The following is a 12682-nucleotide window of genomic DNA, read 5'->3' as shown; positions in this document are numbered from 1 at the left end:
TGCTCCTTCAGTTACCCTATTCCTTATTTTTAGAACCCCTTATTGGGATCCTCTGCCCTTGGGAGCTTTGCTTGGAGCCAGATTCTTCCCCCTGTGCTCTGAGAGGGAGGCAAGAGGAGGATTGATGATCTGGGGAATTGCAGCTGATGTTCTGCCTCAAAATCACCTCATTCGATGTCTCTTGATCTGTCTGAGGAGCCTGGGGCTGGGCAGCAGGATCTTTTCTGGCACCTCTAACTGGTTTGGGTGATGGAAAGGGTTTTTATACCCCACAGGGCCACTGTGTATCTGGCTGGGGCTTCTTGCTGTGGGAGGGCCCAGTCTCCTGACTCCTTGCTGAAAATAGCTGGGGACCCCCATGCCCTCGGGCCACAGCGCCAGAAATCTGTTGGCTGATGAGAGAGGGACATAAAACCACGGGGAGCCAGGAGCGGCTGCGGCAGGGCAGGAACGCTGCCCTGCAGGAATGCTGTCAGGGAGGAAAGCTGCTTTCCCAGCCTGCTGCCTTCCCCGCTCACTGCTGCGGCTGCTGGAGTGGGTTTTTCTATTTCTGTTTGTGAAAAGGCTTCCCCTGTAATTACGAGGTGATTTAACGCCTTGTCTGAGCCTAAAGCTGCCGGACACAGCACTCGGCAGGCTCTCGGCAGGGACTCCTCAGCCCAGCACAGTTGCTCCTTGAGCCAGTCACACCTCAGGCAGCCCTCATCAGCGTGTCTTCCTTACTTCAAAATGTCCCTCTCACACACGGCTGCTGAGTACATGCTCTCTGATGCTCTGCTCCCGGATCCCAGCAGTTCCCGAGCCAAGGGCTTGCGGCTGGAGCTGCCGAGCGATCGCCTGCTGAAGTTTGTCACCGTGGGGCTGCCCCTCTTCCTCGTCTCACTGGCTTTCGCCCGGGAGTTCTCTGCTGGTGAGTTGCAGCTTTTCCAATGTGTTCTTCAGGTCGTGGGCAATCACCAGTGGTGATTTGGTTGTTGTGGCAAACCCTTTGTATTCTTGATGGCGTCATAATCCAAAGCGGAACAGCCTGCAAGTCCAATTTTAGGAGCTGTTCTGCCTCGTGGGTGTTTATTGATTTTTTTTAATGGATCATAATTCCCTGGGAGAGTGTGGGAACAGCTGTGCTAACCTCAGGAGCAGCACTGAGTCAATGCCCAGCCTCAGCTGCTTGCACCCAGCACCTTTGGGTGCCTTGGGCTTATTTCCAAGGAGGAGGAAGAAGAGGAGGAGGGTGCCAGCAGCATGGAGAGATGCATTGTGACCTCAGGCTAAATCTGGCCCTGGCCAACATCTAACTGCTCTCCCTGAGGATTTGGTTTTACTCCAGTTTCTGGATGGTTAGCCTATAATTCCCTACACTGTGTACACACTGCTACACACAAAGGGTTTGTGTTTGGGAAGAGATGGAAAAGTCCTGGCTAGAAACACAGCAGGTCCAAAATGACCATGAAAAAGGCTTTTTTTTTTTATTCAAAGCAATGCCTGAGATGTAATTACCCTCCTGTAAGGCATTTGCTTGTGGCTTTGGAGTGTTCCTCCACCCTCCATGGCTGAGGTTTGCTCTCCTCCTCCTCACCCCAGGCTCCCAGATCAGCTGCTTCTCTCCCACCAACTTCACGGGGAAGCAGTCCGCCTACACCGACACGGCTTGCTGGGACTCCCTCATCCACCATGGCTTTGACGCTGAAGGACGTGCCATCACCAAGTCCCTCTGGGCTCTCAAGGTAGTGTCAAAGTCACATCTGAGTGCCCCTAAATCCCATCTGGGTGTCCACAGCAGGAGCAACTCAACATCCTCAACAACCGTTCGTGTTTTTTGCCCAGGTCTTCCCCTACTCGCTGCTGGTGGTGGCAGTGCTGATGTACCTGCCATACCTGCTGTGGCGTTACGCTGCCGCCCCCGCCCTGCACTGTGACCTCCTCTTCATCATCGACGAGCTGGATAAATCCTACAACCGCTCCGTGCGCCTGGTGCAGCACATGAAGAAGATCCAGCAGGCCAGTGCCGAGCCGGAGCAATTCTGGGAGGAGTATGAGAGGTGAGGCCAGGCCAGGTCACCATGGCCATTGGAGTCCCTCCACATGGCCTTGTGGCTGCACCCAGGATGGATCTGGGTGAAATGGGGGGTGGTTCTCACTCCCCCTGTGTCCCTCCTGCCCCAGGGCCCGCCGGGAGAGGTATTTCGAGTTCCCATTGCTGGAGCGGTACCTGACCTGCAAGCAGCACGCCCACGCCCTGGTATTCATCTACATCCTGAGGAACCTGCTGCTGCTCCTGTTCTTGGCTGCCACCTGTCTCTACCTGGTCTTTCTCCACCTTAACATCTTCTTCCAGGATGAATTCAGCTGCTCCATCAAAACGGGGTTGCTCCAGGCAGAGCCGCACATCCCGTCACTCATCCCTTGCAAGCTGGTCTTCTTCTCCGTGTTCCAGCTCATCAGCCTCTCAGTTGGCAGTGTCTATGTCCTCCTCATCCCTGTTGTCATCTACAATGCCCTGCAGCTCTGCCAGTGGGACAAGGGGCTGCTCTCCGTCTATGAGATGCTGCCTGCCTTCGACCTGCTCAGTCGCAGGATGCTCACCTGCCCCCTCAACGACCTCAACGTCATCCTTCTCTTCCTCCGTGCCAACATCTCCGAGCTGACCTCCTTCAGCCGCCTCAATGCCGTCAGCGCCCTGAGGGAAGCCACTGCCAACAAGGAGGACATCGATACTGTCGTCGATTTCATGACGCTGCTGGCTGGGCTGGAGACCACCAAGCCCAAACACCAAGCTTGCACCCCCGAGGCCGAAGGCAGTTCAGCCCTCTCCAACGGTGCAGCCCTAGGTAGGCTTTTTGGGTAGAGACAACTTCTTACCTCTTCTCTTGGCTCCCACACCACAAGATCCCACCCTTGAAATGTGGCTGGACCACCCAAAATCCTTTGCCAAGACCTTAAGGTGTTTGGGGCATAGCTGGGGGTCACTGTGAGGGCTGACAAATCCCTGGAAGAAGTTCTGGCATGCAGAGTGTGATGCTACTGCGATCCAAGGTGTGGGCAGGGGTTGCTATAGGAACAGCAAGCCAAGAGATTGCTGCTTAAATCCAAGCTCTGGGCAAACTGCGGGGCTGGGAGGGTCCCTGTTTTTGGCAGCTCATCCTGCTGGGAGTGGGGTTGGGAGTTTTAAATCCTGGGGGGCTGATGCCACGGATGCCATGCCTGCCCCCTTCTCCTGTTCGTATGGCATTGGTTCATAGGGCACAGTGGTGCTGTGTGTGAAGATGGAGATGGGTTCCAAGACAAAACCACATTCCCAAGACCCGCACTGCTCCCTCTCCCATGTGCTGTGGGTTTTGGGGGGCTGGATGCCTCCTGTGGGGTCTCACAGGGACCCGTGGCACCCATGGCAACTGGTTTGCAGGCTGTGTCAGACAGCCCAGCCCCACAGGTAAGAGCTGAGAGGCCTGGGCTTCATTCCTGGCCCTGAACACAGTCTGAATTATTGTTTAAAAAAATTCACAGGCTGAGCTGGAGTCTACATCCTTGTTACCATGACAACCCAGGGCCAGCACAGCTGGCTCCTGGGCCAGTTACTCTGTGCTGGAAAAAGCCCAGATCCTAGTCTGCCATTGCCCAGCTAATTAACTGTCTGCTCTTCCCCCCTTGTCTAGAACCAAAGCCTGGAGTGGAAATGATGGGAAAAGCCTCACGGGACTCACTTGGCTCCGCCTGACCCAGAAGAAGGCAGCAGGCAGGGATCCTGTGATCCCTGGATCCACTTTTCTGACACAACTGTACTGCAGCAGCCGGGCTGAACCCACCTGTGCTTCCTGCACCTGGACTTTCCCTCCTTATGTACATTTGTCCAGCAAAAAATGGTTAAATAATCTGTGTTTTGTGCAGAACCTCTTGAGTCTCTTATTCTATGTGCTGGGTGCCACACAGTGCCTCTTCCACATAAATTTCCCTGCTCTTATGGTAAGAGGTGGGGAATAGAGGATTAGGAATGCTCATCTGAAGGCAAAAAAGGATCCAGGAATAAAATGAGGTGGTTCCTTAACTGTTTATTAAGAGAGGGAAGTGGAAGGCACTCACAGCCCTCCACAGCTCCCTGTCTCAGCCCAGCGTTAGTGTTTGGCTGTGGTTTTTTGGCAGAGCTCCTCTCTCCCCCTTTCCACCCTGCAGCTGGAAGTTGATCCCTGGATCCTATGAGCACCCTACCCTGGGGATCAGTGGTCCATGCCCAGAGAAATGGGGTGTCTGGGGGGCCAGGACCAACTCCATGGGCAAGAGAGCAGCAGTGAGGGCTTCAGCTCCCATTGGTGTGTCCTGCTGCTTCTCCTTACATAATTTTTCATATATTAAATTGTAAATTGGTATTTCCCCCTTCCCCCCACCCCGCAGCCTTGGCTTGAGTCCACAGAGGAGCTGAAAAGTTGTTCAATTAATAAGGTAGTAATGAAGCCTCTGATTCTCTTGCTTGGGAAGGGACAGTGCCAGGAGCCATGAGTGCTTTGCCAGAGGTCTGAGCTCACTCATCTCCCTAATTTAGGGGGAAACTGGAGCCAGGGAGGAGCAGCAGCTCTCTCCCTCCGGCAGCATTCCCTGCAGGGAGGGTGTCCAGCAGGAAGGGGGGTGCAGGCAGCCCCTGGGAGTTGTAGAGGGGGCAGGCCTGGTACTCACAGGGCCACTCGGCCCAGGCATAGCGCAGGCCCAGCACCAACGTCCTGCAGCCACTCAGGGCCAGCGTCACCGTGTGGGACCCTACTGCCACCACTGGTGCCAGCAGCCACTGGCACGGGGATGCCTGGCTGGAGCAGCACACCTGTGGAGAGGAAAAACCCCCATCAGTGTTGCCTTCCCTTTCACAGCTCTTTGGAGAGGATATCCCACTCCTCACCTCAAATGCCTGTGCATCCCTCTGACGGCAGATGAGCTCCTGGCTGTAGGTGACATTCAGCAGCCCCCTGGTCACCTCCAGGATAGCCCGGGTGGGATATGGTCCCTGGAACACAAGGCCCTTTTCCCCATAAGCCACAGCCATGGCACCCAGCAGCAGTCGGTGAGCCACATTCTGCTTGTCCCGGGGGTGGATACTGCCCAGGAAGAGGAGGAAGATGGAACTGGAACCCAGAAACTCCATCCCTAAAACCGCATCCCAGCCCAGGACTCACCTGCCATAGGGAGAGTACTCATCACCCAGATCCATGGCTACAGCCATGAAAGTGCCGGGCATCCTGGCATTGGGAACAACCCCCAGGTCGGCTGTTTGGTGCCAGCGGAGCCGGGCAAAGCTGTCGTCTGCACTCTGATGGCGGTAGGTGGACAGCTGCGAGGCACAAGGGAAATGGGGGAATGGCTCAGATCCAAAACTGGCCACTGTGAACCCTGCCTGGGATTTTCAGCACTTGGCAGGATGCACATGTGTTTACAGCATCCTCTCCCTGGGCATCCCCCAAGGACAACAGGGGATGCCACCCCTCTCACCCTCCCACACCTGCACAAAGCCAAAGGGGAGAAGTGGCTCCGTCTGTCCGGCTGATCCGGTGTGGAACGCCCAGCGCCAGTCCGCAATGAGTGCAGGGAAGGTGCAGTTGTACTGGTCTGTGTTCAGGAAGGTATTGGCCTCACCTGTCTCCCAGAAAGAAGGGCTGGTGAGAGCTCGGTGGGACAGTGGGGGCTGCTCCAACCCAGGGGATAGAAATGGGGGCTCACCCTGGTACCAAGCGACACCCCGCAGGGTCATGTTGAGCAGTGGGTGGATCATGGCGTTCCAGAGCACGGAAGGTGTTTGTGGGCCAGAGAGATGCTGATGTAGAGAGGTGCTGGAAGACAAAGCTAGGTTTAAGGGGGGTGCAAAGCACAAGGCAGCCTTTAGGTTAAAGCAAGCACCATGCCAAAGGGAGATCTGGAGTCCCTCCCTTCTCCCTTCACCCACCCAGATGTGCCTTATGCTCTTAGCATGGGAGGGGTTCTTATCCATAGGGGGCATAGCAATGCATAGAGGGGCTGTGAGGGTCCCGGAGAGGAGGTGGGGTGGGAAGGGATGAGGATATTCCCCAAAAGCAGCATGGTACAGGGCAGGAGGAGTTTCCACAGCACCTTCTCTCACCTCCCTGTGTCCTCTGGGAGCCCACATGCCTGCAGAACCCGGCGGGAGGACCAGGCCTCGATGGGGGTCCCCCCCCAGGCCACCTCCACCAGCCCGATGGGAGACCCCAGAGCCTCATACAGGGAGCGCCCCAACAGCCAGCACACGGCCGAGAAGTAGGTGAAATTCCCATGGCCCAGGTTTTCTGCTCAAGAAACAGTAGGCTGCAAAGGGAAACAGTGGGGAACAAGCCATTTGCAAGCTCTCTTTTGGAGGCACATTGCACTCACCAGCTGTTGGAATGGACCACGGCAAATCAATCTGCTCCAGGTCCTCCAGCTCCACTTCAGAGCGGGCATGTGCCGCAGCAAAGATACGGACGTAGGGATAGCGAGCGGCGGCGGCGAGCTCCTGGCTGGCATTGGCCACCTGAAGAAGGGCCAGGAGCATGCAAGGCAATTCCCTGCCTGATCCCTACCTGGTCCTGCCTGATCTGTGCTGTGGGACCTTACCTGCAGGACTGTCATTGCCATGTTGCTCTGCCCACTGCAAAGCCACACATCTCCAAAGTAGATGTCCTGCAGTGTCACGTTCTCCAAGCCTTGCTCAGCCGTCAGTGCATAGGGACCGCCCCGATCCATTGGGTCCAGGACAGTTGTCCAAGTCCCAGAAGGTCCTGGAGGAAGAGGATGGTGCTTATCTTCCACCACCCTTATGAAGGCCTCAATACCTTCACCAGGATCTTGGATGAGCAGCCAACAACCACTGGGGAAGGACAGGCAAGAGGAAAAGCTTCTCTACCACAGAGACAGGTTGGGGAAATGGATTTCAGAAGCTCTCTGACATAAGAGGGACCTTTCTCCTGCAGGAATTTAGGGGTTAAAAAAGAAAACCTGGAAAACAAATGTGTGTCAGAGCAGAAGCTGCTGGGAGGAACTGGGATTACAAGAGCAGCTTGGTGTGTGTGACACTGAGATGTCTCCAGCTAATTTTAGAGGTGCCAAATCGAAGCGTAAAGATATTCTGCTGGAGCTTAGCGTGGATTTTCTGGCTGGATCCTGCAGATCTCCTGGATTGCTGCTCTCCCACAAGACACCTCCAGGCTCTTCATCTTATGGAGGTGCCCTTGGGTAGCACTTTTACCCTCCAAAGATGATGAGCTCCCTCCCAACTCTTCAGGCACGGATGCAGCTGGGATTTGAGGTGCCCCTGAGCCCTCCCAGCTCCAGGAAGGCTCTGCTTGCACAGACAACATCCTTAGGGGCTTAGAGATCCCACAGGATCCTCCAAGGGGGCACAGATCAAAAATGAATCTGGGGATGCTCTGCAGGTTCCTCAGACCTGGTTTAGACAGAGAGAGAAGCTAAATTCCCCTTGTCCCCTTCACAGCCTCATCGCTCGGCTCCAGCCCGTGCGGTGCCACCCACTCCAGCAGCAGCTCGGCTCCCGCTGGGCGCCCACGGGATGCACTGCTGGCAACCAGAGTGGGCAAAGGCTGCCACTGCTGGGGAGGGGAATGGCTGAGCCCCCCCAGCTCTTCTGGAGAGGGAAAAGCACGAGCTGGAGATGTCACCAGCACCTCTGCAGCCCTAGGGCAGCAGTGTCACAAACACAGGGGTGGTGCCAAACCCTGTCTCACCCACCCCATCACTGGCTCCGATTTGGGCTCAGACAAGTTCTTTGGCCACCAAAACCATCAGCCCCAGTTTCTAGTGAAAGTCTTGGACTGACCTTTAACCCATGCTGTTTTCTCCATGATGATGAGGCCACTGGCACCTGAGAGAGTCAGGGTCACCACGGCCCCTAGCTCCCCGTGGCCCCACACCACAGCCCCTGACGGCTTCTGCTGCAGCACCATGTGGTCACCATAGTAGGAGGCAAAGCTGAGCATTCCCCCTGGAATCAGCAAACAGTGCAAACATCAGCTCCAAGAGAAAAACATTCTCAGCATGGCCTCTAACCCCCTCTTAAATACACGTTATTTGAGACCCCACTGAATTTACAAACTCTGGGTCAGCTTTAAGGTGGTTAAAATCACCACAGAGTTGAGGAAGAGGCACAAGGAGGTACCTCTTCCACAAGAGGGAGTTCACCTCCTAAAGTACAGGGAGCATGTTACATCTTTATTACATGGATTGGATACAGATTTTGGTAAAAATTCCTCTAATAACAGCATAGGAGTGTCTCTCTCAGCCCAGCCTTGCTAATGAATGTTCTGATGTATTTTTCCCTTGGAAAAAGGTTTGTCATGGGGTGGGATGGAAAACATCGGGTGTGCAGCATTGGCAAAGGCACCTTCAGTGGGGATGGAAGCAGAAGGCTCAGCCCTGGCACCCCCATTTTTGCAGTGAGCCCCATTTTTGCAATGTGAAAAGAAAATCATGTTTGAAAAGGGGGTCAGAAGTAATGTGTGAGGGTGATCTGAGAACCCCAGTGACCAAATCAGAGCTCATGGAGCCTCATCTCCTCTGCAGCTCATCCTAGGCTGGGTTTTGGAAAGGAAAGAGGAAAGAGGAAAGGGGAAAGGGGAAAGGGGAAAGGAAAGACATCCTCGGCCCCTCAGGAGTCAGCTGCATTGCTGGTCCCGCTGCCTCATGCCACAAGGCTCCGGGAGTTATATAAAAAACAAGTCGGAGGAGAAAAAAAAACCTAAAACTGAGACGCCTGGGAAGAGTGGAAGCTATAAAAAGCAGCTGGGAGGAGGGAAGGGAAGAAGAAGGGAGGAGGGAAGGGAGGAGAGCCCACGAGACAGCACCAAGGAGCCGCATGCGGCTCCCACCTTACGTAAAGCATCGTCCCACGGCAGCAGTGCTGGGCCAAGGGCGTCGGGGAGGGGCTGGGGGTGTGAAGGGTATCGAAATGGGACTCGGGGGATGCAAAGGGCATTGAACTGGGGCTTGGGGGGATGCCACGCTTGTCAAAGTGAGACTCAGGGTGTGCAGAGGGTGTCAAACTGGGGCTCTGGGAGTGCAGAGGGCATAGAAGCAGAGCTTGGGGGTGCAAAGAGTGTGAACGATGGGTGGGGGGTAACAAGGGCATCAAAACTGGGCTAAAGGGGATGCCAAAGGCATCAAAGTGGGGCTGGGAGGGCACCAAGGGCCCAAAAATGGGGCTCAGACTAGAGCCAACATCATCCAAGTGGTCTGGGGGTTTAAAGGCTATGAAAGTGGGGATGGGAGGATTTACAGGAGGTGCCAAGAGGGGCACCCGAAAAGTGGGGCTGGGGAAGTGCCAATGCACATACGAGGCTCGGAGTGTGCAAAGGGCACCAAATCAGGGCTTGGGAGGGCTTAGGGAATTCCCTGGGCATCGGAGCCGGCCTGCTGTGATGCCAAGGGTTCTGGCAATGCCAAGTGCCCCGAAGTGGGTTTCGGGGGGGGGTCTCAGGGAGGCCCGTTCATGGCCTGGCTGCAGAGGATACCCGCGGGGCTGGGGGATCGGAGGGTGACCCTCCCCAGCCCTTTACCTGCCACCGCCGGAGCCAGAGCCAGCAGCGCCAGCAGCGCCGCCATCCCGGGGGGACAACGGACTGCGAGGGCCCCCCGGCACTCGCGGTATCGGCCGGTACCGCCCGGTCCCCTCCGGTGCCCCGCGGTAGCCCCGGCCCGCCCCGCAGGCGGGCCCAGCGCGCGGGGGCGCGGCCTGTGCGCGCACCGCCCGGGGGGGGGGCGGTTGCCAAGCGACGGCGTCCGCAACACGGCCTGAGGGGCCGGCTCTGACGGGAGAGAACGAGGGAAGGGCCGGGAGCGCGGGGCCCAGGGTTGCGGGGCTGCGGGGGGAGCCGGGCACACCGGGGGAGAGGAGCCGGGCACACCGGGGAACGGGAGGAACCGGGCACACCGGGGAACGGGAGGAGCCGGGCACACCGGGGGAGAGGAGCCGGGCACACCGGAGGACGGGAGCTGGGGCACATGGGGGAACGGGAGGAGCCGGGCACACCGGAGGACGGGAGCTGGGGCACACCGGGGAACGGGAGGAGCCGGGCACACCGGAGGACGGGAGCTGGGGCACACCGGGGAACGGGAGGAGCCGGGCACACCGGAGGACGGGAGCTGGGGCACACCGGGGAACGGGAGGAGCCGGGCACACCGGGGGACGGGAGCTGGGGCACACCGGGGAACGGGAGGAGCCGGGCACACCGGAGGGCGGGAGGAGCCGGGCACACCGGGGGACGGGAGCTGGGGCACACCGGGGGGCGGGAGGAGCCGGGCACACCGGGGAACGGGAGGAGCCGGGCACACCGGAGGACGGGAGCTGGGGCACACTGGGGGGCGGGAGGAGCCGGGCACACCGGAGGACGGGAGCTGGGGCACACCGGGGAACGGGAGGAGCCGGGCACACCGGAGGACGGGAGCTGGGGCACACCGGGGAACGGGAGGAGCCGGGCACACCGGAGGACGGGAGCTGGGGCACACCGGGGAACGGGAGGAGCCGGGCCCTCCCCGCCCCCGCTCACCCCGCCCAGGCCGGGGCCGCGCGCGCGCAGAGAGAGGCGGCCGCGCGCGTGCGCGGCGGGCAGGCAGCGTGTCTCCCCCTAGCGGCGGCGCTGGCCCCACCTCAGTCGTTGGTCCGCGGGTTCGAGTCCAGGCGCTGCCCGGTGGCACCGGCGGCTGTGGGCTGTGGGTAATCCCGGGCTGTGCCGCTGCAGGGGGTCCGGGAGAAGCGACCATGTCTATCGCCGCCTCCAACACCAGCATGAGGGTGCCCGCCGGCTTCCGGAACCTGCTGGAGGGGCTGGCGCGGGAAGTGCTGCGGGAGCAGCCCACCAACGTGGTGGCCTTTGCAGCACAGCACTTCCAAAAGCTGCTGGAGCAGAGGGAGGGTGAGTGGCCTTGCCCAGCACCCACCCCCGCACTGCCATCCCCTGCCCCAGGCCGCATTGCCTGCCCAGCCCGCTCCATCTGCCCATCGCCAGGGCGTCAGGCCTGCCCCACGCGTCCCTTGCCCAGGGTGTCAGTCCTGCCCCCTGTGCCCACCATCTACAGCATCAGGCCTCTCCTGTGTGCCCATCACCCAGAGCATCAACCCTGCCCTTGTGCCCATTGCCCGTGGCCTTGCGCCTGCCCCAAATGTCCACCACCGATGGCCATCAGGCCTTCCATTTGTGCCATCACCCAGGATGTTGTGCCTGTCCCATGTCCCCATCACCCGTGGTACCAGGTGCCCATTGCATGTGGCATCAAGCCTCCTCCTTCCCCAGCTGGTGGCACTGACCCGGTGGCGTGGGGAGCCAGGCTGGAGGACGACCGTCTCACCTGGCCCCCTTCCAAGGTAGGCTGCCCCCCACTCCAGGCCCCTCCAGACAATCTGAGGTGCCAAGAGCTGCACTGGGTCCCTGCTCCCACCCTGTGCCTGCCACTCTTGTGCCACATCATCTAAATTTTCTTCTTTCCTCCAGGACCTGAAAGAGGCCAAGGACATGGAGGGGGAGCGGGGAGCAGCAGGCGGTGCAGGCAGCAAGCACAGCTCTGGATCACTGTGATTCCACCCCAAAATGCTCGGAGAGGAGCCAAAGGGGAGCATGTCCCCATAACCCTAATGAACTGGGACACCTCTCTGGAGATGCAACTGCAGCACTTGCCCTGAATCCCCCATTTCCCACTGTCCAACCCCAAAACCAAAAAAAAACCCTTGGTTCTCCCCTGGCTCCTGCCCTTTTCCCATGGGTGGGTGCTGCACTCCCATCCTGCCCCTGCGGTGCTGTTTTAATGAGGAATTTTATTAACGAGGTCCCCGCTGTTATTAGCGTCGATCACCTGAGATTTCTCCCTGAAAAATCCTGGTTTTGGGGCTGAGCTGAGCACGGGATGATATTTTTAGCCTCTATATTTAGGCCCCTGCATCCCTGGAGGTTGGAAGAAACTTCATAACATCCCAGCGTGAAGGAATGATGTGACATTGCTCCTCTCCTACCCCCCTCCATAAGCTGAGATACATCCATGGAATTCTGGGGGGCACGCAAGGGCCCCCCAGTCCTATTCCCACCTGTGAAATTTGTATTTTCCCACACAGTGTAGTTTCAAAATCCCCCCCCAAAAAGTGGGGTTTGCTTCAAAGCCGGCCGCTCTATTTTTGGAGAGGACTGAACCCCCCATCCGTGCTCACCCCGTTTTTACCCCCTCTTTCCTGTTTTCCATCGCCATATGTGGCGCTCGCCCACGGCATGGGGCATGACAGCGGCTCCCCTGGGAAAAACAGGAAGGAGGGATGGGGAAAAAAAGCTGGCGGGGACCCCGTGCCGGGGCTGATGCCAACCAGCTACGCCTTGACCCCCCCTCCAGCACCGCCTCGCCGGCTGCCGGCTCCTGCCTCGGCAGCCGGCAACACTGCCCGCCCAGGGCATCGTTCCAGCATCCAATTCCCTTCTCTTTTAAGGATTTTTTCCCTGTTTTTAAAGGATTTTTTTAACACCTCGGTGCCACCATCTCAAACCACGACGGCGGGATGTTCTCAGCAGGTCTCGCCAGCTGCACTTCCTGTTCTCCCCTTCCAAAATCTGAGTTGTTTCCTTGGAATTCAAATTTTGGAGGTGCTGGAGCACCTGAAAAAGCATCATCCAGATGAAGGGGTCCAGGGAGGAAAAATGCAGAGCCTGGAACAGGCTCAAAA

General features: G+C 58.1%; 3 protein-coding genes across 4 annotated transcripts; 2 read left to right on the top strand and 1 right to left on the bottom strand.

Moving 5' to 3' along the window:
* The first annotated feature begins 436 nt into the window (after positions 1–436).
* Positions 437–3861, top strand: PANX3 (pannexin 3). Its single transcript, XM_053963308.1, has 5 exons — positions 437–910; positions 1582–1724; positions 1825–2039; positions 2164–2828; positions 3654–3861. The coding sequence occupies exons 1-5, from the start codon at positions 730–732 to the stop codon at positions 3713–3715; spliced, it is 1266 nt and encodes a 421-aa protein (XP_053819283.1). The 5' UTR covers positions 437–729; the 3' UTR covers positions 3716–3861.
* A 170-nt stretch (positions 3862–4031) lies between these two features.
* Positions 4032–10770, bottom strand: SIAE (sialic acid acetylesterase). Of its 2 annotated transcripts, none has more exons than XM_053963286.1 (10): positions 9540–10770; positions 7805–7969; positions 6586–6749; positions 6364–6502; positions 6095–6278; positions 5698–5807; positions 5480–5613; positions 5157–5311; positions 4883–5078; positions 4032–4807 (listed from the first exon to the last, which is right to left on the bottom strand). In XM_053963286.1, exons 1-10 carry the CDS (start codon positions 10768–10770, stop codon positions 4526–4528), a joined length of 2760 nt encoding a protein of 919 aa, XP_053819261.1. In that variant the 3' UTR covers positions 4032–4525. The 2 variants fall into 2 exon arrangements, 1 of the variants encoding a protein (XP_053819261.1); XR_008434653.1 differs by having other exon boundaries at positions 4718–4807; positions 4883–4987.
* On the top strand, positions 10742–11803 carry SPA17 (sperm autoantigenic protein 17). Its single transcript, XM_053963315.1, has 3 exons — positions 10742–10895; positions 11274–11344; positions 11472–11803. Exons 1-3 carry the CDS (start codon positions 10742–10744, stop codon positions 11553–11555), a joined length of 309 nt encoding a protein of 102 aa, XP_053819290.1. The 3' UTR covers positions 11556–11803.
* Positions 11804–12682: the final 879 nt, after the last annotated feature.

Source organism: Vidua chalybeata, chromosome 23 (assembly GCF_026979565.1).
Source record: "Vidua chalybeata isolate OUT-0048 chromosome 23, bVidCha1 merged haplotype, whole genome shotgun sequence".
NCBI lineage: Eukaryota > Metazoa > Chordata > Aves > Passeriformes > Viduidae > Vidua > Vidua chalybeata.
The sequence above is the reverse complement of the archived record's forward strand: the minus strand, read 5'-3'. Positions and strand labels throughout refer to the sequence as shown.